Source organism: Centruroides sculpturatus, unplaced genomic scaffold (genome assembly GCF_000671375.1).
Source record: "Centruroides sculpturatus isolate CEXI.00-Female unplaced genomic scaffold, Cexi_2.0 scaffold253, whole genome shotgun sequence".
Classification (NCBI taxonomy): Eukaryota; Metazoa; Arthropoda; class Arachnida; order Scorpiones; family Buthidae; genus Centruroides; species Centruroides sculpturatus.
Window position 1 is genome coordinate 64,280 of NW_019384617.1, and position 25,585 is coordinate 89,864.

Below are 25,585 nucleotides of genomic sequence, written 5' to 3' on the forward strand. Positions count from 1 at the left end.
CAAGCCACTACTAATTTGCAGTGGAGAGCATATATTTTAAATTAAATAAATTAATTAAATTAATTAAATAATATTAAATAAGTAAAAAATATTAAATAGTAAAAAAATAGTATAGCTTATACAGCTTATAAATAAATAATGTAATAAAACTGTAGGTGAAGATAGAAAAGAGCTCCTTAAAACGTTTTTTATAAATTCCAGACATATTTTAAACAATAAAACTTTGTACAAAAGCGATTTTTAAAAATTATAAGATAACAAAATATAGAAAAGTACGTAATAAATATACAATAAATTATAAAATCTCGAGCAAATATAATTGTCTTGTTACTTGTAAATTATACCTTTAAACGGCTCAAGATGACTTCAAAATCGATCGAAATAAAATTTAAATTTCATTTGTGAAACGAACAAATAATTAAACGTTAATCTTTCATTTGTAATTAGTGAGAAATAATTTATTATTTCCCAAAATACAGAGACGAAACATTACAATAATTAAACAAACAAACTACTTGAAATAGTAAATGAGTGGACTCACGTAAAATTTTCTTAAAACTGAACAATCAGTTGAACCCACGAATATTGAAATCATATGAATTACTACTCATAAAATTATAATGAACCCAGTAAACCGAAATATCTATAATTTAAACTGAATGCGAAATAATTAAATTGAAAACAAAGGTTATGAACGTAAGGATTTAATTTAAAATCCTAAACTGTAATTTGTTACAGATTACAAATCACAAATCTGGATGTAATTGTGAAGATTAAACCGAAAATCGACCATCCCTTCTGTTACTTTCCCGTCTGTTATATATATAACACGGGAAAATATTGTAATCGTGTCAGATTTGAGCCTCTGGGTTTTTTGCAAGTCACTGTTTTGAGATTCCCTCAACTCAAAGAAGTGGAAAAAAACGGAAAATTTCCTAGATGGTCTGTATGTTTTGGGTCTATTTCGTTTAATATCCCATAAAAGGAAAAGATCAAGAAATGAAATTTGGCACGGTAACTTGTATATAAGGGCATTGATGCCATTAAATTTCGGATTACGGAACTCAATAGGGTGAGAAGATAGAGGGGATCATGTGTCATATCTCCAGTGGATTCTGACTTAAAATTTTACTCATTATAGTCATTTACAATATTTTTTAAAAACCATTTTTATCTTCGAAATTAAACCTCATTTGCCTTCTTATTATAATTAATAATGTAAAAGTTACATTTTAATAACATCTCGTAAAAGATGACAATACACAATTTTAACATTCAGCTAGTGTCATAGTGTTTTTTTAACTTAAATATTTTAAATGGAGATTTTTATCATAATTCAACGAAATTACTCTTTAAGATTTTATTATCAATTAATATTTAGTTAAATTATCGGACTTCCTAATGGTCCCCCTTAACCTCTTGTTCGAGTACTGAGAAAGTCAAGCAAGAGCCATAGCCATATTTTTTTGGAAATAATGGAAGTATTGTACAGTACAGTTTAAGATGACTCAATTCACGTACAAATCTATACAATATATTAAAAGTTATAATACTTTAAAAAACGTCTTCCGGTTTTTCATCCAATTTGCTGTATTGTACAGTATATAAATCCGCCATTTATGGCCATTACATGCTTGGGTATGTCATGGTATGTGGAGGTGCTCCTATTATCCACTTACTGGACTTGTGGACTACTATTGAGTCACAAAGAAAATGTTAATAATTGTTATTGACATATAACTGTATCAATAACAGAGATAACGCTTTTATGATACTCTTCTATCCTCTTGTGATACATTGCGAATGCATAATGATAATATATATATGTATAGGGGAAAGAAAACGCATAGATTAGACACGCAGAACGACAGCTACAAATCAAAGTTTCTCAGTTTTGATTAATTTGAATTGTCATCATTAAGGTTAATCGAATTTGAGATATTACAGAGGCGTCACGTGATAATTATCTTTAATTATCAGATAATGCTTTCGAGATAGCACATCTGATCATTGTCTGGGATATAAATCTATTCAGTTAGGCATTATAAATGTATAAATACAGACGGTCTCCTTAAATGATAATCGAGTTAGTCGTGATAAATTCTGCTTATCTTTTAAATGCAGAAAATATATTCAAGAGATTAAATTATCCGAATATTTTTGTCATCTCGTCGAGAAAAAATTATTATTGTTGCTTTTTCTATTTAAAGTAACCCTCAAAAAATAATTTATAAATGAAATTTTAATTTTTTATAAGTCGACGTGTGCCAAAATTCTTTAAAAAATATTTAAATATCTAAAGAAACATTTTATTTGACAACTGTTAAAAACGTTTTTGATATTTAAATATTAAATATGTATTTATAAAGCAAATTTTACACTGAAAATATAATTAGTTAATTATACATGACAGATGAAGGCCCGACTGTACTGTCCACACTTGAAATATAATTATTTAAACATAAAAAAATATTAATTTACTAATTTTTTAATTTAAATTTATCATCCAAGAATATTATTTTCATAAAGATTTTAAAAAAAAGCTCAAAGTTAATATCTCAACTTGAATATTTTACGATAAAATTATCCTTGAACCTTTACATGATAAAATTTTTAATTATATTTTGTGATTTCATGACAGGTTTTATATTATCTTTCACCATATTTCATGATAATTTAAGATATTTTTATTATATTTTGGTTCAATAGAAATCTATTTTAAGATAAGAATACAGAAACAGAAATTGATTTTAGATCCTAAATTAAAAATAAAAGGAATTGTTGACAACAGTAACTTTTACTGATGATAATTAGTCAAATTAATCAATATTAGTCAAATGAAATTTTTCTAATTAACCGATAGTTTTTAAGTGTAGTTGTTTAGCTGACTAATAAAATATTTATTCTATGAAAAAGAAATTTCTCGATTTGAGCTTGAAGTGTTTCATAATCTTATTTTTGTGATATCAAATCAAAATACTGCATTTAATGACAAACTTTTGATCTTAATTAAACTTAACATTTTTATCCAGAAAAATCCACAATACTTCTAAAGAATTCGTCTAAAGTTTTCAGCTGTTATTTTTGGAAAGCTCTATTGACAGATCGACAACCAACAACAAAAAGGGGGAATTCTACACCTAACGATCAATGTTGTTTTTATTGATAATGTTAAAATAAATGTCCTGACATGTTTCACAATGAGAAAACCGTAATTAAACATCGTAAAACGGTCCGGCATTTAGTCATCAGATGAAGAAAATATCATACAATTTAACAAAAGAATAATAATCGTTATAAAACTTTGACTGGTTTCAGGAAGCGGTCTGATGATTTCGCTTCGATGTCTGTCCGATTCTTCTGACAGAAACGTTATATACGATAGCATTGATTTCAAGCACAATTGTAAAAAATGTATGAAATGTTATCTGACTTGACCATCTCATTTCTTGTTAGATATCTTTTTTATATTTTATGTACTACTGATTATATTTTTTCTCCTCTCCGTCGGATATTGCTTTCTGTTATTGACTATTAACCTGCCAATCAAACTTTTAAGAGATGACAGTAAGAAGGTTTAAACTTATTGTTTTTATAGCAACTGATTGTTATTCTGGAATCTTTTCTCATTTTTCCAGACGAAAATCATTTCCTTAAGGATTGTATCGCGTGTTTAGGGATGCCCAGAGCATATAACTGATAAAGCAAGTACACATAAAGGAGGCAACACATAGAAAGTTACTCGTATTAATTCGTTTCGAGAACTTTGGCCACTTGATTAGATTATCTTTAACCAAGAGGACCAATTAGGGAAACGAATGGAAGAGAGCGAAATTGATGAACGTACAAAAAAATAATTCATCAAGCAATTGATGGACTCTCCAGTTAGACACTTAATTATGCTATCCTAAGGAGAGGTGGATTTCTAGAGCGAATTACAATACTAAAATGATCTTGAGTAAGTATGCTACTTGAAACTGATCAAGATAGATTACTCTGTTATGTCTGTATTTAAAAAAATCGGACATACAAAGTTAAACCCAAACTAATTAGTTATAAGTTTAAAATACAAATAAATTAGCTAAATAAATACTTTAAAAATCAAAGTACATTTTCTGTCTTAAATTTAATTGATAAAATGAATAACTATTAAATTAATTAATTATTCATTTGATTATAATTAAATGAATAATACGAATATTTCATTAACTTTTTCAACTACATTTTATGTGAACTGATATCAATGTAGAAAGACCCGTGCATATGATTTCTAAGAGGGTGGAGTTTAAAAAAGCGTTAGTTTACTTAACGTAGGTAGTTTATTCATTTTTGCAATATACAGTAGGTATAGAGAGTAACGCAATACAGTAGACTGAGAAGGAACCAAACGGGTACAAAACAAGACTGGTTTTATATTAATTTTATTTAATTTTTAATTCTTTCCAAATAGGAGAATTAATCCCCCAAACCCCTCGGGTAGGAAATTCTTGGTAAGCAACTTTTGAAACAAAATTAATGCTTCTGATAGAATTCTACAGAGTCGATGGAAAGTAACTAGGCATTTAGAAATCGCTATAGTTACTACATTTTTAAGGTAAAAATGATGGAAATTATTTGACATGTAATGCTTTATATGGTAACAAGGATACGTAGCTTAAAATTCAATGTAGGTAACGATGTCATCCATCTAAAACATGTTTTCCTCAGATCGTGATGTGAAATGACGACCACTTTCTCTGTGCGTCCGTAACCAAGTCTGTGGTCATTTTAACTTAGAATGACATCTCTTGATTGTTTCCGGTCGATTTTAGTATGATATCCCTTCACTGTAGGCACTATCTCTGAACAGCAACCACTGATTTCCGTGCCTGAGTGTGAAGCAAACTGCTCTCGCTCATGAACAGAAAAGCAGTTGGCCATCTTTATTACCACTGCATGTGTAGCCTCTCTCAGTTACTACGTATGCTGGAATTACAAAATTTCATTGATTGATGTATATGAGCACATAAATCTTACTATGATTAATATTACGAAAATTGTAGCAAATCTCTCAATGTCTAGTTACTTTCAGTCTACCTTGTAAACTACTAATATAAAATCCTGATAACAAAAAAGCACTGTAATAAAATTCAAATTTATTCACAAACTTTTCTTTTCCTATATTTTTCCTCCCATAGGAATTAAAGGGTTATTTCAATTTTACAAAAAATTTCAGATATGAAAGAACATTTAAATATTATTTTTTCCAGCTCATTACAAAAGAGAAAAACATAAGAACGTAATAATATACTATTTGTACCAAATTCAATATTAGCAAGGGCCCATCCATTAATTACTTGTCAGTTTATGAGCCATTTTTGACCCACTCCCTCCTTGTCGCGTACAATGATGTACTTTTGGCAAACCCCTCCCCTTTAATTACGTGTGCACCTCATGGACGCCCCGACATTCAAGAAATGATTTTAAAAAGTTGTGCAAATATTTTCTAATTGATAGTTTATTCATAAGACGAGTAAGTTGGCTTGTAGAACACATTTGTATGCCCCTAGCACCACTAAAAAAGTTCACCTGGACAACGCCTGGATCCTTTCCCTCCATCGTGTACAATGATGTTCTACTTTTCGCGATCCCCTACCTCTCTTAAACTGCGTAATGAATTGGCCCAATGCAAATATGACTATATTACATTTTTAAAATTGTAAAATATTTATATACCGGTAATACAGTTGCATTTTAAAATTTTCCAAAATGTAAAATCAGCATAGGTTGCAAGTGTTCATGTAGACCTTTCAATTGAGCTGTTTTTAGTAGGCTATTTTATATTATTTAGCAATAAGCTATAATATGTATTTATTAACATCACAAACTTATTTAAATTAATTTAAATAGCATACAGAGATTTCAATTCAGAATCACATCAGTCATATCGCATCGAAGTGAAGACAAAGCACTGAATAACATTACAAAACTTACTTTTATATCTATCATTCTTAATTTTATTCATTTTTATTTATTCTTTACACTAAAATATTTGATGTAAATGTTAAGAAACAATATATATGAATGAGTCTTAAATACAAGAATTTTTAAAACAAATTAAATAAATTTCATCAGATTTTTAACAGTAATGAATAATAAATCATCAGAATTATTTCTGGAGAATTATTCCATCATTTATTTCAATGAATTCTGAAGTATTTTATGTGGATAATAAATATATGTGGCATTATGCAATAAACGGTGTTCACTACAGTCCTATACATGCCGTTTCTGAATGCACAACGATGGAGTCTTGGTAAATATAGACATAACACTGATGCAATGCAATAAATCATGATTGTATTTTACCATGTAAGCAAGCATGCATATATATATATATGTCATACGAATATATGAAGCAGAAAGTTTGCATGTGTGTGTATGTAAAAACTCTAACTTTTGGGAACGTCATGCGTGACATCAACCATGACGTGGCGTATAATTTCACGCATGAATTCCTCGACATAACACCTGCCTGGATCGAAGTGCTATTCTCACAAAATTCAAAGAAAAAACTGTTCGTCATACCCTAAAAATTTCAATATTTAAATATTTGTTTTGTGGGTAGAAAAGGCGCGAACAGATGAATAGAAGATAAAAAGAAATAAGACTATAATTGATTGAGATATCGCAGATTTTTTACATAAATTTGATGTCATTGTTTAAAATTTCTCATTATAAAACTTAAGAAATGACGTCAAACTGATGTAAATACGCACTCTCCATAAACGAACAGACCTATATAACAAAATTTTTTATTAGAAGTTTTAAAGAACTCGAAAGATAATTAATTATAAATAACTTCGGAAAATAAACACTTGGAAGTGATTAAGATTAAGAGAATTCACGAGTTGACACTAATCACCATAGTTATGGTTGAAGCATCTTTCTTTGAAGGAGAATTTCCAAAGCTGTCTTTTCTGTAAAGACTTGAAAATCTTTATTAAAGTTCTAATTTGCTATTAAAAAAAAGGCTTTAGAGTTTAAAAATAAACTCAATATCGCATTTAAAAGGTGGTATTTTCAAAATTAATTGTAAACTTTTATTTTCTCGGAATTTATTTCACATAATACTGTATCAATATTTGTTGTTTAGAGCTATTTTACTGCTGGAATCCACATCCTGGACAACGTTTAAATTCTTCTCGAATGACTCAAATATATTATCGGAAAAAGCACAAACGATATTTTATTTGAATGGCCAGTCGAGTAGAATTTAAAATCTTGCAGTAAAGATATATATTCCAGCTGTAAAGCATCAATATTACAAACATGGAATGTATTGCTTCTAGATCAATAGGATTCTAATTCAATTTAAGTGCAGACATAAATAAAATGTTATTAGTTAAATAATTAATTAACTCGCTAAAATTTAACTTAATAGTTAAACTTTTTAGTTACACTTCAAAATAATTTTATAGAAGAGTCTCGCCCTTCAAAAAATAAATGGAAAAGCAATTTTTTCTCTCCGTGTTTAGATCTTATTGCACTTGAAAAATCTATTTTATTATAAATTTGAAGAGTCTGTTATAATACAATAAGAAAAATATAATACAAATACAAAAGAAGAAATGATATTTTGGCCTTTATTACTTTAGTTAAGTAAAAATGCAGCAACTAACTGAAGAAGCATAAAGCTTGAAAACTGCCTTGTTCCTATTTATATATTGTACTACACTAGGGAACATTTTACTTTACATTCTTGCAAGGCAGAATGAAAGGATATAAAGCAATACAGTATATCCATTTGAGAAAAAAATTAAATTCAGTAGCTACAATGTTTTCAGTCAACTCCGCCAACTATTCTTTACACGTTGTGTAAAAACTCAACCACCTTCAAAGAAAAAATTCACTCATAGGATCCTTAACCCCGGCCATTTTCGCTGAGATTGTGATACAGAAGTTTTCTATTCTCCAATTATTCTGCGGTTCTCTTTATCGTGCCTTAAATATCAGGCTAAACTGTTAACGGCACTTAAAAATATGTTTATATCATGGCCTTTAAGTAATAAGGATCTTGAAGTCTTTAAATGGCAAGCCTAACATAATGCGGATTTTTTGTTCGTAAACGAATAGAAAACAAATTTGCAAATATATCCACGTTTGAACTGGGCGCTTTCTATAAACGTTTAGTTCCTATCATTTTCTCTGCAAAGCTCTTCAATATAAATCACTCCTGTCTGCAGCCATTAGGCCACACATCCGGAGAACATACATTTATTCATCCAGTACACAGGTTGAGACGAGATCTGTCACTTTGAAAACAAGCTATAGTGGTAGGACATATAAAACCTTTATGAAGCCGTTTGCATATTGAAATTCTTCTGATGCTTTATCCTCAAACATTTGTATTATTCGAATAACTTCAGTGTAAGTTCGGGAAAACTTTTATTTTCCAAGGTGAAATAATACACAAATTTTTGATTATCTTATAAACAAATTAAGGATTTGTTTAAGAAGTTAGAAACAGAAATAATTGTATATTAAATTCCAATATGGTTATTAAAAGGATATTCGAGAGGACTAGGACTTTCCAGATCTGTCAATTCGCTACTGTACAAATTACTAAATATTGTTACATATCTTCCCATTAAATACTCAATTATTTTAACCTATCTATTTGGAAATTAGTGCAAGATTTTGTTAATAGAGATCGGTAAGATTTTTCGAAACTTTGATATACGAAAACATTTCTGCCACAGTCAAACTTCTATATAGCGTCTCCCTCGTTAAAGTGCTAATGAATTAGTTTAGAATTTAGTTATTATTTGAGTTTTATGAATAGATTATTTTGCTACCAGTAAAATATTTAGTACATTTTTTAAAAATTATTTATATTTTCATACTTAGAAAGAAATTTGGGTTGCATTTATTATGCTCTATCAGAAATAATGGACAGCTTATGTCTGAGTGGATAAAACGTAAGCATATCTTGAATATTATCGCTGGGATCAACAAAAGATTTGATCTAATTTACATAATTTACATGGACATGATTTTAATTGCGTTTTTCGATTCCACTAGCTTTTTTATTCAATGGAATCGGAGAATTCAATTAAAATCATTTCCATAAATTATCTTAAATAATTCGAGGAAATTGAATGAATATTGAACAGCTGCTGATGCCTAGAGAATAAATGATAAAAAAGAAAAAACAGAGGGGAGAAACAAATTAAATATGTTAATAAACTAATCTTAATGTTTAAAAATATTATAATTATTCTTCACACCATGCAATGTGAATTAATATATGTTTGTCTCAAAAAAACATAAGACAATTCGTTGCAGCCCTTGCCAGGTGCACCTGAAAACAATATAAAATGAATGCTGTGAATTGCAAATGTTTGGCGTGTCGTGTCATATGCATATCCAGCAATCGACCTGAAGTTGTCTCCAAGTAAAAATCGTGAATTGTGATGCAACCGCTGTGTTCACACGGTACACAGAATTCAAATCAAGCAAATTTTCGTTCATATATCGCTTCGAAAACGATCTTGAAGAACAATTACGTTCGACAATAAAACTGGAGCAGATAAAAATGAACATTTGAAATTATTCCATGCAGTAAGTTAACACAATACATAATTTACGGCGTTATAAATCGATACGTTCACGCTCCTACATGTTTACTTGAAAATCAATTTTCAGATACATCAAATTAATAAAAAATAAATAAAAATAAACTTTATCCTATGTTAAAAATCATTTGGAAACTTTTCGAAATTTATCAATAAAATATAACTTCCTCCATAATTTCTTATTGATGAATATTTGAATAATTAATATAGGCCTATACACATGTAATAAGTTTTGTGTATTATTATAAATATTGAAAATTTAATTTTAATTTTGAAAACAGATAAAACTTTGGAAGAGTTGAAGAAATCTTCCAAATGTTTTTCAATAATCTGAAGTGCCATAAATTTATAATATAAAAAAGTTACACATGAAACAATTGATTACAGTATTTAAATAGCTCCAGCCTGATTTTCACATTTAATTTTTAAAATTTTAAATAACTTTCAAAATTTTAAGATTAAAGAATCAGAAATGATATTAAAATAAGCAATAAAAATTTCTAGGATTTGCGAAATAAATTTTTTCTTCCATTCGTTCGTAACGATATTTCAGATTAACTCTTATAATTAAAAACAAAGTAGAATGCCGTTAATTACGATTTACGATAGGTTCTATTAACTTTGGTAAGCACCAAAATTAATAGAACCTATCCTAATTAACGGCATTCTACTTTACCTGAACCGTAATTTAAATTAAAACAACGTATCTTGATATATAACATCTTAACGACTGTGTTTTCATGTTAAATTTCATTTAAAAAATTAATAACAATTTTCACCTTTCGGTACAAATTTACCTATCACAAAATTTTCAATCCCATTTCATTTTTTATGGTAAAATAATGCTTTGATAATTACCAGCCTGTTAAACTTCGATAATAATCATTAATACTACTTCAGTATTATTCACTGTATCCGCAAAACGAATAATTTATTATCGTTTATTAGTCATCAAGTAACATGACGTTTTTATAATCATATTTAATAAAATACCCAAAGTAATCATTTATTTTTCGTGTTAACTTAATACCATTACTCAGGAAATTTATTCCGCTTGTAAGTTTATAATAATGGATATGTCATCCGTTTATCCTTCTTTGACAATTTTATACATACCATTCCATATTTCTACGGGATATATTCTGCTTTACATACTTATAAATGAAACTTTAATTCTTCACCGTGCAGAGTTTATTTCATATATTTTTACAACTTTAATAAAAAGAAAAAAAAAACAGGGCATCGAATTCGTAGAAATTGACAGACTGATAGAAACTGTTGTGCTAAAATTTTATAAACTTATTTATAAGACAAGCTGACAATTATCCTGTACATTTGTCAAGAAAAATATACTTAAAAGTAAAATAAATTCATAAAACCGAAAAGCAACACTAAAATTTTGATCTATATAATTATGCTTATCATACACATCACTACTTACTAAAACCTTATTTACAAGGTTAAAGTTTTTAGTACGTAATGATGTTCAAACTTGATAAAACAAACTTTTACAATGCAAATTTGAGTTATCAAATTTGTTTTATAAAAAAAAAGTATAGTCTCTAAATATAAGCAAAGGGTCTACTAGTAGCTGGCTGAGTCAATAAAAGCACTGAACATTAGTTCGTGCCTCACTAACGGATTGTCCACGTAGAGTTTTCCGGGTTTTCTTCACACATCTAACACTCAATAGGGACCAGTTTCCCATTGTAAGTCCTCCCAGGGGGGGGTGTCTCCTCTTGGAAGATCGCCCATGTATTGCATTGCTTCATCCCATCAAACCAAAATATACTCAAAGAATTTGCTTTATTAAGCAGTTACTTTAAGTCACAGAATGTGATCTATAGGCCGATAAAATTAAGCCGAATGCAAATACAAATACATATTAATACGTCTGACGTTATATGCATACACACACATCCTAAGAGCATTTCTTCAGTTGGTCTGTGTTTTGTAAGGAGACTAAATTTATTCTAAATATTATGTAACAATTATTTTTGAACCGTTCATTAAAACATTAAGCTAATAATACTATTTTAAAAGATATATATTAATTTATCAAGTAAGTTTTTACATCTGACCAGACAATATCACAATATATTGTGATATTGTCTGGTCATACCCGAAAATATACAATATACCCGAATATAATCGAGTAACGATAATCAATTATAATACAAATAAATTTTATATAAAGACTATTTTATTAAAACAGTAAAATATTTAAATCTAGCCATTTATTATCTAAAAGTCTACAATTTACCTTCTCATCATCAATTAACCATGTTAATTTTGCAGCGGGTTTAGATGGTCCAGCCACGCATGTAGCATTAATCTCATCTCCTATATCGTAACTAGGTAATAAGCCATAAATTGTTGGGTCACTTTCAGGAAGCTCTGTAAAAAATTTATAAGTTTAATAAAAATTTAATAAGTAAGTTTAATAAAACTTTAAAAGTTTATAATTGTTGAGTAATCAATAAATTCCTTAACCAGTTGAAGGCTTTCTATCATTGTTCTACTTTAAATAATTGTCAAGAAAAATATTTTAAATGAATAATTACGATAAAGATTTAAACTACATACAAAAAATATAGTATTACATTCACAAATAATTTATTATACGAAATATTAGTTGTCTCATTAAGCTATTCACTATCTAATTCTGTCATATACAGATGGAACCAAAGAATTCATCATCTAACAGGAATTCCCATATCTTATACTTATCTAGAACATAAATGGGCCTCTGTACTGTAATTTTTATTATCAAAATCAACGACAAGTTACACAGTATGAATTATTTTTGATACAGCGCCATTTTATATAAATACCCATTCGATATTTCATAAATATAGCATTTCATTGCTAAATTAAACACCAATTTCAATGAATATGTAACATTGGAATTGATGTATTTTGAGTACTTATCATATGTAAACATACTTTTTCCATTTTCTAAAAGTTTTGCATGCATTTTAATAAATAAAAAATTCTACATTTTATAATTTATGCTGCGAAGTGCTCAAAACAATTGAGGACACAATTATAATAATCAGTTTTCAAGTCCAGTAAGATGTTGAAAATATTTTTCATAGTATGAATATGTAGGATTATGAAATGAAAAAGCATAAAAGTCTACTTTCCATTAATTTTTCCAACTTCTGTTATATAAATTATATGTGAGTAGGTTTATCACTAATTAGCAATTTTAAATATGGCAATTTTCTTTGAAATTTTAAACTGTTTCAATCGTTAATAAGGCCAGTTTTCAGCTTACAGCATAGATTTATTCTATTGAAGAAAATTTATTGCATATTTTTCTGACATTAATTGAGGGTAAATAATTCAATGCCACTTTATGAAATAAGGTATAAGTTAAAACTTAATACAGTAGTTTGATTTTAATTTTTTTATGACACGGTCTTAGGATACGTTTTGTTCAACATAGTCTGAAGAAATGAGCGTAATTATTTACATCTTTCTCACGTTAAAAGTTTTTTGTTAATAGAAAATATATCTAGAAGACGTAAAAAAGTTTTTAAACAGTAGCAGCTTTATCCTTTTAATATACTACATAATAAAATACATTAAAATGTCACACTAGTTAAATCCATTCAGTGTAGAATGTAGATTATAACAAACAGGAAAATAATACCTCTAACTTATGTTATTAGACGTTCTAAATCCCTTCAAAGTTTATTTTTATCACGAATTTAAATTAAATTATTATAATTTATGATTTCGTTTTTAAAAAATGGCATATAAAAGAATAAAATACAATAATTAATCTAAATCCTGATGATTAAACAAGAAATTATAGTTGTATTAAAAATATTTTAACGGAATTTTTACTTTACAGATCAACAAAATAGTTACTTAAATAATATTGATTTGTACTTATAAAACAGAAATAATTTTAGATTGATGTTACATAATACACAAGAAACGCCTACTGTAGTTATTTTTCTACAGTATACACTTAAAAAAGCACGAAGCAAAGAATTGCAATGTATTTTTTTTATAATTTATAGAGTAAGAAATTTTATATATTTCATTGATTAGAATATAATTCCTTCAAGTCTACAATGATTAGATTGTCTTTAGAATAATCACTTCTCTTAATATATTATAAAATGCTTCAATGTACAATATTTAATTTTTAATTTAAGAAATATTATTTATAATATTTTTTAAATTCACAACCTTTAACATCTCGAAGAAGTCAAAAGAAACCAAGGAAGCCGAAAGACCTAGAGCAGAATACTTGAATGAGATCAAGAAAAAAGTCTTTCTGTGTGACCAAACAGCTAGCCATGAAAAGGAAAATGCTAGGAAAGTAACGTTTTGTCCAACAAACCATGAATTGAGGAAAGAGAAAGAAATTCAATATGAAATATTGAAGTTATCGTTCGTTCATAAATACATGATAATACTTTTGTTATTGAAAAACAAGTAAAAATCTAATTAAATTATGTTTAATACAAATAAAATCAATTAAAAATGTACCTTTATTTTAAACATATAATCTATATTAATATATAGGCCCTACAAATAAAATTTATTTATAATAGAATATATTATAATTAACAGAATTTCGTATAGAATCTTTAAATTATTATTATTTTTCATCATATGAATAAGTAGGATTTTTAAATATTAATTATGTTATTAATTATGTAAATATAAATTATATACATATGTAAATTCTATACGAAATTCTGTTAAATAAGAAAAAATAATTATTTAAATTCGAAACATGGCAATCAATAAGGGAAATTTTAAAAATAAATCGTCAAATGGAAAAAAAATCGTTGAGGGTCACTTGAAAAAAAGGGTGACTCTGCACAAATGATTTCTTTATAAAAAAGTTCTTATTCGTTCGATCTGCCATAAATTTTCACCTTAATACTCTATTTTCTTCCTTTATCTTAGCATAAGTTATCAATTAAAATTGCCCTAGAATTAAGATAACAGAAAGAGGGAATATCCAGTCTACATAAATTAAGAATCTTTGTAGAAAATAACCTTTGGAATTAACAACATATCAAAGATCAAAATGAGAAAATTCAGAAATAAATTAAAATCATATAATTATTTGAGGTCTATAAATTTTACTTACAGTAATTTAGATTTCTAACAAATTTAACGCTACATTTTTTTAAAAACAGAGACAATAAATAATTTTTAAAGTGTAGTTTTAAAAGTTTTAAACTTTATTTAAGATAAGGATTATATATGCGTATATATCTTTCTTTTCTGAATGAATTATTCATAGAATATCTAGGCAATGATTAGTACTGAATTCTCAGGCGAATAACGCATCTCCACGCTGTTAGAAGATAAATTATATGAAGTAATTTTTGAAATATTACTACTTTAAATAATCCTTTAAATATTAAAACTGATAACAGAGATTATAAAAATGTTGTCATCATCACCATATGCAAATAGAGAATATGAAAAAAACAGAAATAAATACAGCAAAACGCCAATTATCCGGATTATCCTTTGACTTTCTTAATAAATAAATAAATACAAACAGGCATCTATGTATATGTACTGTATATGCATTTCTAGGCCCTGCACATTTCCATATTTGATATTTTATTTGCAAATAATTATGTACTGTACAAAACAGGATGTTTGGATAACTGGAGTTTTACCGCATACATATAAACTATAGTCAGTTTAAATATTGTCTGTGTTCATGATTGTATCTCCATTGATCTCTTCTTAGGGTCATTTATACACTTATTTGTGGTGAAAGATCTTTACAGTTACTAGTTAAGATTTCACTAATGTATTCTACAGATTCTCCTACATTTTCTTTTTCCCGTTAGAGAATCATAAAAAGTCATAATCTCGAAATGAGGGAGATCTTTGGAAGAATCTGTTTAAAAATCCCTTCTTGCAGTATCGCAGGAGAATCAGCTTAGATGGTTCACAAATAAAGATCTCCCTCTTATAAAAATGTAAATTTATTTTATTCATATTATAAATATTTTTAAAATCTTACCAGACAAATTTATGACAATACATTTAAATTAAATCCTATTCAAATAATTACTTAATTAAATATAAATAAACTAAAAATGATGTTTTTAGTACGTAAATTAAATCTCATTAATCATTAATTACAATTAATTTGAAAAAGTGAAGTAAATTATTAAAATGTCCTCACAAACAACGTTAAATTTATAAGAAAATACTTTATATTGATAAAATATTTATAAATTAATTCTTATATCTGAAATTAATAATATCTTATACATATATCAATATAAGTTAATTAAAATTCAATAAAATATGAAATTTTAGCAATAAAATTTTAAAATTATCCAGAAAAATACATAGAAAAGAATTTAGTTTTACATAATTTTACTGGAAATTCCAAAAACTAAGTTTCGAAGTTTTATATTTAAAATATAGTTTAAAAATTCACTTTTTAGTTAGAACTAGTAATATTGGTATATATTATATAATATATAGATTTATATCGTACNAAAAGCAATTTAAAATATTCTAGATTTATTTCTAATATTTATTATATTAGAAATTATTTTAAAACAAGGAATCTACTGAAAAAATAAATAAAATAAAAATGTAATATCAATAAATCTATAAATTAGATTTATTGGTATTACATGTAAATTATTTATTTACATGTTTGTAACTAAAAATACTGATTTATAAAGTTTAAAAGCCAATTCTTTAAAAATAAAACTTCATTTATTATCAGTCCTTTTGTAAACCATTAATTATTAAATTAAAATGTTATATTATCTTCTTATTACTTAACCATAAAATTTATATACTGTATTATAAAATTCTTTCATTAGGATTAACATATAAAATTAACACATTTCAAATTAGTTTTATATATTAAATACTTAGAAATCTATATAAAATATATTCTCTTAACACTACATACATATAAATGGTTACTTGAATAAAACGAGAAAATATCTCATAATATGAAAAATTTAATGAATAATGTTTACTCGTCCTTTGAATAATACATAACTACCAAAACAAGTCAAAAGTTTTTCTGTTTTTAAAACGTTTTAAATAATTATACTGCTTGAAAATAAAACTTTTTTTTGGAAAATTAGTAATTACACATAATTATCTGCATTATTAAATTTAAAAATTTTTAACATAATAAATATTTTTTAACTTTACCATTAAATATTTAACTTAAATTATGAATTTTGTATAGTTTTTAATTTAAATATCCAATAATTTTGTTAAATTAAATTAAAAATTATTAACCTCTAAGAACTAAGCAAGAATTTTTGGACTCTGCAGTAATGTCCAAGATTCATTAATATTATTTAATTAAAAACATAAAATACTGTGTTTAAATTCTTAAATCAATCCTTTATTTTATACCAAATATATCAAAAATAAATTTTATATATTTGACGTTTCTATGTTAGTACTTCTGTTAATTAAAATACAATATTTAATCCTGTAATTAAGTTGTATTAACTAAATACAACATATAATAAATTAGAAAAGAATAGATATCTAACCACATTAAATAATTATAGTACTTCGTCTACATAAAATAAATAAACTATAGGAATGAAAACGATAAGCAAAATACATCCAACTTTCAAAGAGATAACAGGATAATTAGAGGCCATCCCTTCACCATCACTTATTAAATTTCTCTCCCTCCAGTTTCGAATTTAAGACAATATTTCTTTAAATAACCCATATTAGACTAAAACTTTTTCAATATTCATAACTATATTATGCATAGGTATGAAAGAATTTCAATTGATACCAAATTTTTGAAAAATTTTCCGAAAGATAGCATTATTTTGGAAGAAAAATCATTTTTATCGATCCAAATCTACATTCAAAACTGCATTCCAAGCATTTTTTAGTCACCCATATATGTTAGGTCTTAGTAAATTCCACCCCATTCCATTCTAAGATTAAATAAATCGATTTTGTACACACAACTGGGACACTTACTAATATTATGAAGAGAGGGCATTCACTTTATCTAATTCAATCTGTAGTAAATTTTATCGATATATCTTAAGTGAAATAATTATTAAACTATGTTGTAAAATAAATTTGATATTTTTAAAGAGGATAAAAATGTCTGGAGCTATTTCTTTATTTCTTTTTTTTTTAACTTCACAATAAAACTTAGGAAGGTCATGCATCTTATGAATTAATTTATCATACTACACGACTCGTTTCAACTTTATGAAATTATTTTTAAAAAAATGTTCTCGGAGTTTGTATTAAAATATCTTTGTTAAACTGTCGTTGTCATCAAGAACATGTCATTAAAGCACCCTCTCTCCCTCCATTCTTTCATGGATCTGTTCAAATAACAGACACAACAACTAACTCTCTATACATCAAATTTCCAGCTCAAAATCTCGGGATAAAAAAAGGATAAACGAAGATATTAATGATAAGATAAACAATTAATCTGAATATTTTTAATTACGCGCTGTAGAATGAATTAAAACATTAGAACACGATAAATAAAATATTAAATAATTTAAAATATAAACAATGATAGTTATATTTAAATACTTTTCTATATATTAAAACAGGAAATTATTTCAAATAAACATTTATGATCATAAAGTATTTACAGAACAGTAGAAAACAGACAGAACCTTTAAAGTGTGTGAAAATTCTTTCATAGTGATCAAATCCGCAGTCAGATTCCATTCAAAAACCAGGGAATAAACATAAGCAAGATCACGACAACGGAAAGGGGGGATAAGAATGATAACGCTTCAATCAACAATAAGTGAATGCCCAGTCTATACGTGATGACGTCATACATTGTTAAAGGCTCGTTTTTTCTTCCCAATCTAACTATAAAGTGCCGAAGAATTCTGCCATTTACTTAGGTAGCTTTTGACAGTGCGATCATTCTTTTTCTTTAGAAAGGTCGTGTGAAAAGTATTGTGTGCAATACGGGTGCCGCTACCAATACAACTCTGAAAAGTTTTTCAAGTATTTCAATCTTGTGATTAGAAAAGTATTCTAACCTTTAAAAAAACACCCTAATGTTTTTATAGAGACATTAACAATATTAAAAAATTGTAAGTTACTGTTAAGTAAGTTAAGTACTGTACTGTAGATCTAAGTAAGTTACTGTTAAAGTATTTATTTAAATACTTAAAAATATAAATTGATATTGGAAGAAATATACTCTAGTTTTGCACAGGTATAAAACAGTCATCATAAAAAGTGCAGCTGCTACAAATTTTACCGTTTAGAATGACTCATTCTATAATAAAACTCACCGTATATTTTCATAACTTTAACTTCACCCACTGTTACAAAATAAGGGGTATCTCCTGACGCTTCGCAACGATAGGACCCTTCTGTATCCAGATTTGTATAATTTAGATAAACTTGACCTTTAGCAGAAACGGCTAACTAATTAAAACAAAAAATAATAACATATTTTCACTCATATAATCTACATATTATAAAATAAACAAATTTATTAAAGACAATTTTAAATATTTTTTTAAAAAAATGATAAGTTTTATTAAATAATAAGAAAATAACTCGTGTTGATATCTTATAATCGTTACCCTGACACATTTTCTAAAAATATAAATACGCTTTGTCTTGCTAAAATTGTTTAAATTTAGAAACAACTTACATCAATATATACTCCTGAAGCATCATATATCTGATCTTCGATGGTATCTTTCGGTACATAACGGTAAACTTCTACATCATTTTTGTACCATTTAGTTGAATATAAACCCTCCTGAGAATCTACAGAACAGTTTAACCAGACTCCTTCGCCTTTCCTCACCCAAGCAGGAACAGAAAAATTAATTAACTTCAAACAGTGGACACCTGAAAGCATGACATTGTAATTAAAGATAACTTCTAGTTAAGCTTGACTAATAAATTAAAGTATAGATAATATCAAAGCTAATTTTTTTCAATTTTTATATTAAAAAAACTGAACTTTTATTTATTCTAGTCATTAATAATTAATTTTAAAAAATTAAAGAGTGTTTTAACAATTTTAACTAAAATATATAAAGATTTTAAACCAAAAAAAAGTTTATAACTGTTAAATTTAAAAATAAATATTTTAATATTTATAGAAAGAAATTTTAATGTTTCATTAAAGTAATTTTTATTTCAAACTAAATTGTAAAAATTTAGTTTGAAATTTTTTTAAAGAATTTTTTAAAAGAAAATTATTTAAAGGATTTAAATTCAAATTATACATATAAATAAATAAATTTGATTTATTTACTAAATAAAAAATAAAATAATGAAAAAAACTTCCTGAATAAAAACCTTTTAAATCTATTTTCAGTTATTAAAAATTAATGTTAAGTAAATGAAATAAAAAAATAGAATTATTAAAATAAATTAATTAGCATTAAATGGTTAAATTTAGTACATTTAACATTAAAAATATCTAATAAAAATTTCGAAAAATTATTTCTCGTTTGATTAATTAAGTTTTTACAAAGCTCAAAAGTTTTCTAAAATAAACAATTTACAAAATTAATTGTATAAGTGGCATGGATCAAAATTAAGGCAGGGTTAAGTAATGTTTCGAATAACGTTGTAAAATATTACTTATAGCGATTGTATAATAAACAGATTGTAGGCATCGATAGCTGTACGCTGCACATTAACAGTGCATGACTCATCCTCTCATATCGATCTTTAATTTGGTTTTTCTGAACAATTCTATGAAAACGATCAAAATGGGTAATTTTAAGCTACAAATGTTGGAAACGAATGGATAACACTACATTATATTATACGTACTAAATATAACACTAACTGAATAGCAGAAATTTTAAAAATTATGCTGATCTAATGCTTTTATTTTTCGAACATTAAGAGAATGATCAAGGATATTACTACTTAATTCTTAAGCTGTTAAAATGATATTTCGTTTTATTAAATTTCCTTTTAGTATCATTTAACTTTAAAAATCTAAAATGTCAGTTTTTAATAGACTAAAATAGAGATTTTAATCATTTATGTGGAGTCATTTACGTTTCAATTAATCATTATTATTATTTATTTGGAAATGATAAATAGATACTTTAATAGTTGTTTTAGCGTATAATTTTAATGATATTAATTAGCAAACAGGATAGAATACACGTTAAAACTTTATAAGAAAGTTTAAGTCAACAACGTATGCACAGTAAGTAGGAAATTTATAAATCAATCTGTCCTTCCAATATTTTAAAAATTTTGGTTTGTATGTTTAATAAAGTACTTTAATTACGTATAACTTAATTATTATTTAAATAAAAACCACAAGAAATTCTTGCAATTTCAAAACTGTCATTACAGTTTTCGAACTTATGAAATTGCATTTTCTACCTAATTAATGCAAATTAGTACAGAGATAGTTATAATTGACTAAGTTTAAAGAATTTCCTGTAAGCTTATAATCACAACTTTTAACAACTCTTCCTATATTTAGCAATTATTCAAGACAATTGCTAAATGTTTAAATATGAAGAAAATATTTATTCAGTTTATCAACTAAATCCTTTGTTTTTCGATAGTCGAATTATTGAAGTATTTCGAGAATTTGGCAAATATGTTTTCACTAGAATATTCGTTAATTTTTAAATTATTTCCAAAAATAAATGATAATTATTATATATATATAGCATATAAATTATGTACTGGTGTCCTACAAATATAAAAAATTCTAGTTATAATAATATTAATGATTTGATAAAATTTCTACTAAAGTGAAAAAAAAGATGAAATTCTAAACTTCTCCAGCAAACTTCAGGATTTATAAATATAATTTTCGATTTAAATAACATAAAAATTATCTAAATATATTAAACCCCACCTTAATCAACATAAAATCAATATAATGACAGTATAAAAAATTAATTTTACAGTAATTAATTTACAGTTAAAATATTAAGTTAGTAATTTAGATAGAGTAAAATATTTTATTTATTTATTAAAATATTATTATTTAATTTACTTTAATACGAGTTGTGGTAGTTAAAATATACATCTATAGAGATATCGATCTAAATAAAAATTTATCTCTGATTTGACATCCTGGAGGAAGTAAAGGATTATATTTTCAATCTATGAAAAATGAAAAGGTTTATTCAATAATTTAAATGATATAAAGCAAAAATAGATAAAGTAAAGAAGAGTTGGTAGGCCAAAAGAATTAATAAATGCAAGGTCATTCTACATTTTACTAACTAACGTTTGTCACTGTGAAAAAATAACATTTAATGTCTTTTTTTCCTCTCTAAATATAAGAATAATATAAGAAACTGTTAACTTATTAAATATTTTATTAATAAACGGTTGAAAGTACATATTCCAGTTTAATTTTTTCGACTTTATATATATATTTTTAAATGAATACAATCATTTTAATAACTTATGCAGCAATAAGAAGTACAAAATTTCGATAATCTTGAACAAGAAGCGATTATCCAATAAGCGAACACCAAAAGAACGGTTAGTGTTTACAGCAGAAAAATCTTTTGATACATTAGAACTATGCTGCAATTTTCTTATTAAAGCTGACATCGCAAGAGTTATTGAAAATTAGACCAAGCTAAGATACAATAACAATTTAACCTTGATACACGTGACGGGAAGACAAAGAAACACTACAAAGAGAGCGATAAAAAATATTGTTTAATATTTCTAATGTATTTTTAGAATTTCTTACCGTGTAAAAAAATTTAAAATTGCCTAACAATAATGCTTTTCTATGGAATATACCGAACTACTATTAACAATTTCTCGTACGGTTTGTAAAAGTGACGTTTTTATCGATTGAAGATTACTCAATTATTGTCGGTTAAGATGTATACGTAGGAGATTACGTAAACAATAATTCTATCCTGAATAAGTGCAGTAAAAAAGGAAATAGGCATTTAAATGGTTAACCGACTCGTACACCCGACATTGAGTACTTAAACGAAGCTACAACCTCATCAGTTAATATTTCATTAATATTTCTCTATATCAATTCTACGTTTTGGATCGCATTAACTGAAAATATCCCATTCCAAACATTTTCTTTCCTTAATTTATAAGAATAAAATACCACATTGGTAAATAAATATGTGTATTCGAGCAAAATATTGCATAAGGATTTCTCACAAAACGTTTAATTATGCAAGGTAATGAGATCCAAGATAAAGAAATTCAGAACTTCAAAACAATTCTTATCATTTGAATATTAAATAGAAGGTCAACGTACTGCACAGTACTTCTCTGTTGATCCGCATTATTTGTGATGTTGAAGAGGAGATGGTATATTTCTTGTTTAAAAAAAATAATAAAAAATATAGGACTTAGAGAATGATTCAGGCAATTAATTAGCCTGTATGCCACACCCGTCTGTCGATGACAGAAGGGAAATGCGAACAATATTGTTTAAGTGTTCTGATTCATAAAATCCAACACAACCTTCAGTGATAAATTTTAAAGATGGATAAAAACAATAGAGTAAAAAATCTATTTAAAGTAAATTTTAACTTCATTCTTATATAATTTAAGCTTTCTGTTTCCTTGTTTGACTTCCTCGTTTAAATAATATCAATTTATTAAATAATATCTAATCTAAATTTTTTCTTGTAGCCATATTTGCTCTTGGTTTATAAATTATAATAATTACTAATTCAAAATGGCGTGAAAATTACTCTTCGTTAATGTAACTTAAAAGTTTATCTTTATAATGGTTTTTGTAGTGATTGATGTATCAAAATTGGATAAAAAAAATATAGCATGGAATAATTGTATTCTGTATTCCATTGTATTCTGTGATTTGTTGTGAATTTTCTATAGAATAATTTAAGTATAAGAGCATCCATTGGGAAAGATGGGGGAGATTATCATGTAAACCCAATTTTTTTTCTTCCTTGACAGAAATCATGCATGCACCAGATCTACCAGGGGTTAGAAATTAATGATCGTGTTAGCATGCAGGAGGGAACTAACAGTAGAGAGTCTAGTGAAACACATGCAGAGACAAACCCAAAGACAGAAGTGAAAAATTTCATTAATGCTTCAGTTTTAAGTTATATTCATATATTTTAAACTACACGGTCAATTTGCGTAATTAAACGAGTTAAATCGAATTAATATATCATAATCTATATTTAAAATTATTAAAAAGCTAAAAAAACTAATTGCTTGCAAATTATGTAAGCTAACTTAAGAGCAGGGATGTAAAATATGTTGTATGAAAAATCAGAAAAATTTAAAATGAAAGACCTCATTAATCTAGATGAAGGATAAGTTTACGCAGTCAGATCGGATCTAAAAATCCCATAATTTAAATAAATTAATTTGCATTGCAAGGAAGACGTTAAAATTAATCATTTTTCTATGTAATTTTTGCAGCAGATGACGTCAGCTGGACTAGAAAAAAAGGCAATACAGATAATCCACCCATTTAGTTGAAATTTTTATACAAAATCGTTCAATAAACATATTTTCCCCCAAATTTTAAAGCACAGATAAACCTTTAAAATAAAAATAACCTCCTTAAAAATTACCACCATTACAAAAATATACACACACACTCATTTAAGAATATATAATACAACAAGTCAGAAAAAGGAAATATATAATTTAATACAAAATGAATAATATAAAACAAAATTAAATAATTATTACTGGTTTAAATATTCTTAAACATTAAGACAATTATCTCGTTCCACATAATAAGTTTTAATACTAGTAAAATTAGAATTATAAAGCAAAGATATACATAAAGTATACATGTGCTGATGTGTATTATTAGAGGGGGGAAAATTAATAAAATCATTAATTTATGGTTTCGGATTAAAATATCGATCGGACTACTAAGAAACAAACGTAACAAATATATATATATATATAAACACATATAAAAAAAATCATATTTACCTGCACTAGCTATAACAAATATTATCAAAGACGATAAACTGTATGATTTATTCATGTTTCGAGTATAAAATCCTTCATCTACTGTATAATTTTTAAATGGTACTTGCTTTCCAGCGTATCGACTTCTCTCTACGATTGTTCCAGACTGGTTTCCCTTTAGCAGGCAGCAGCAGATGCTGTCTGTTGTTGCGGCGAGCGACACTCCCACCCCTGGCGGACGTCTCTACTACTAAGAGGACTTATTACAGACGTTTAATTAAGCACGTCTGCAATGATAAATATTATTAAATGAGATTGTTTTAAATATTTATACGTTTAAATAGTGAATTTACTCAATATAATTCATTGAAATAATATAGAATTTAGACATTAATGTGACAGAATTGCTGTGTAAGAAGAAACAATATACAGTCATTTAAACGTGTATAAATCCTTGTAATATTAATAATAATTATTTACTAAATTATAAAATATTTATGCTACAGTGAGCATTTATTATATTAAAATATATTGACAACAGCTTTAACTACAGGCAGGTGCTTGTTAAAATGTATAATTAATATTGTAAGAGATACAGAACTGTATAAGAACACTAGAAAATTAAAATAAAACAGATTAACCTCTCAGTATTTACAAATTTTTATAAATAAATATAAAAATATTTTGTTATGTTGTTATAGAAACAATGTTTCACATAAAAATTTAAGCCATCTGTTTAAAATCTTTTAACCTGATTTATCATCAAAACAGTTTAATAATGATAAATCTATGATTATAATACACGAGGGAAATCAGATTATATTAGTTCCATTCAAAATAACATCGCATTAAAAATATGTAGATATAATAAACCTCTGCTTTAACAGCCGTCGTTAAACGAGCCGTCGTAAATCGAATTCTAATTTCCCATTGACTCAATATCATAAATTACGGTTCTGTTCCTGGATAATGAAGTATACTATACCATACCGAAATGACCTCTAAAAATACTTAACTCATAATAGGAAATTTAGCAAGAACGAGTGGGTCTACTCTTTATCAAC

At 26.4% G+C, this 25,585-nt stretch overlaps 1 protein-coding gene across 3 annotated transcripts in view; it reads right to left on the reverse strand.

Moving 5' to 3' along the window:
* The window catches only part of LOC111625403 (synaptogenesis protein syg-2-like), a 71,240-nt gene that overhangs the window by 22,246 nt on the left and 23,409 nt on the right, over positions 1–25,585 (reverse strand). For all 3 annotated transcript variants that reach the window (XM_023368538.1, XM_023368536.1, XM_023368537.1), the window contains exons 2-5: positions 24,543–24,808; positions 19,279–19,481; positions 18,911–19,046; positions 11,881–12,014 (exon numbers count right to left, since the gene is read on the reverse strand). In XM_023368538.1, coding sequence (XP_023224306.1) covers positions 11,881–12,014; positions 18,911–19,046; positions 19,279–19,481; positions 24,543–24,597 — 528 coding nt within the window. In that variant the 5' untranslated portion in view covers positions 24,598–24,808. The remainder of the gene's footprint in view (positions 1–11,880; positions 12,015–18,910; positions 19,047–19,278; positions 19,482–24,542; positions 24,809–25,585) is intronic.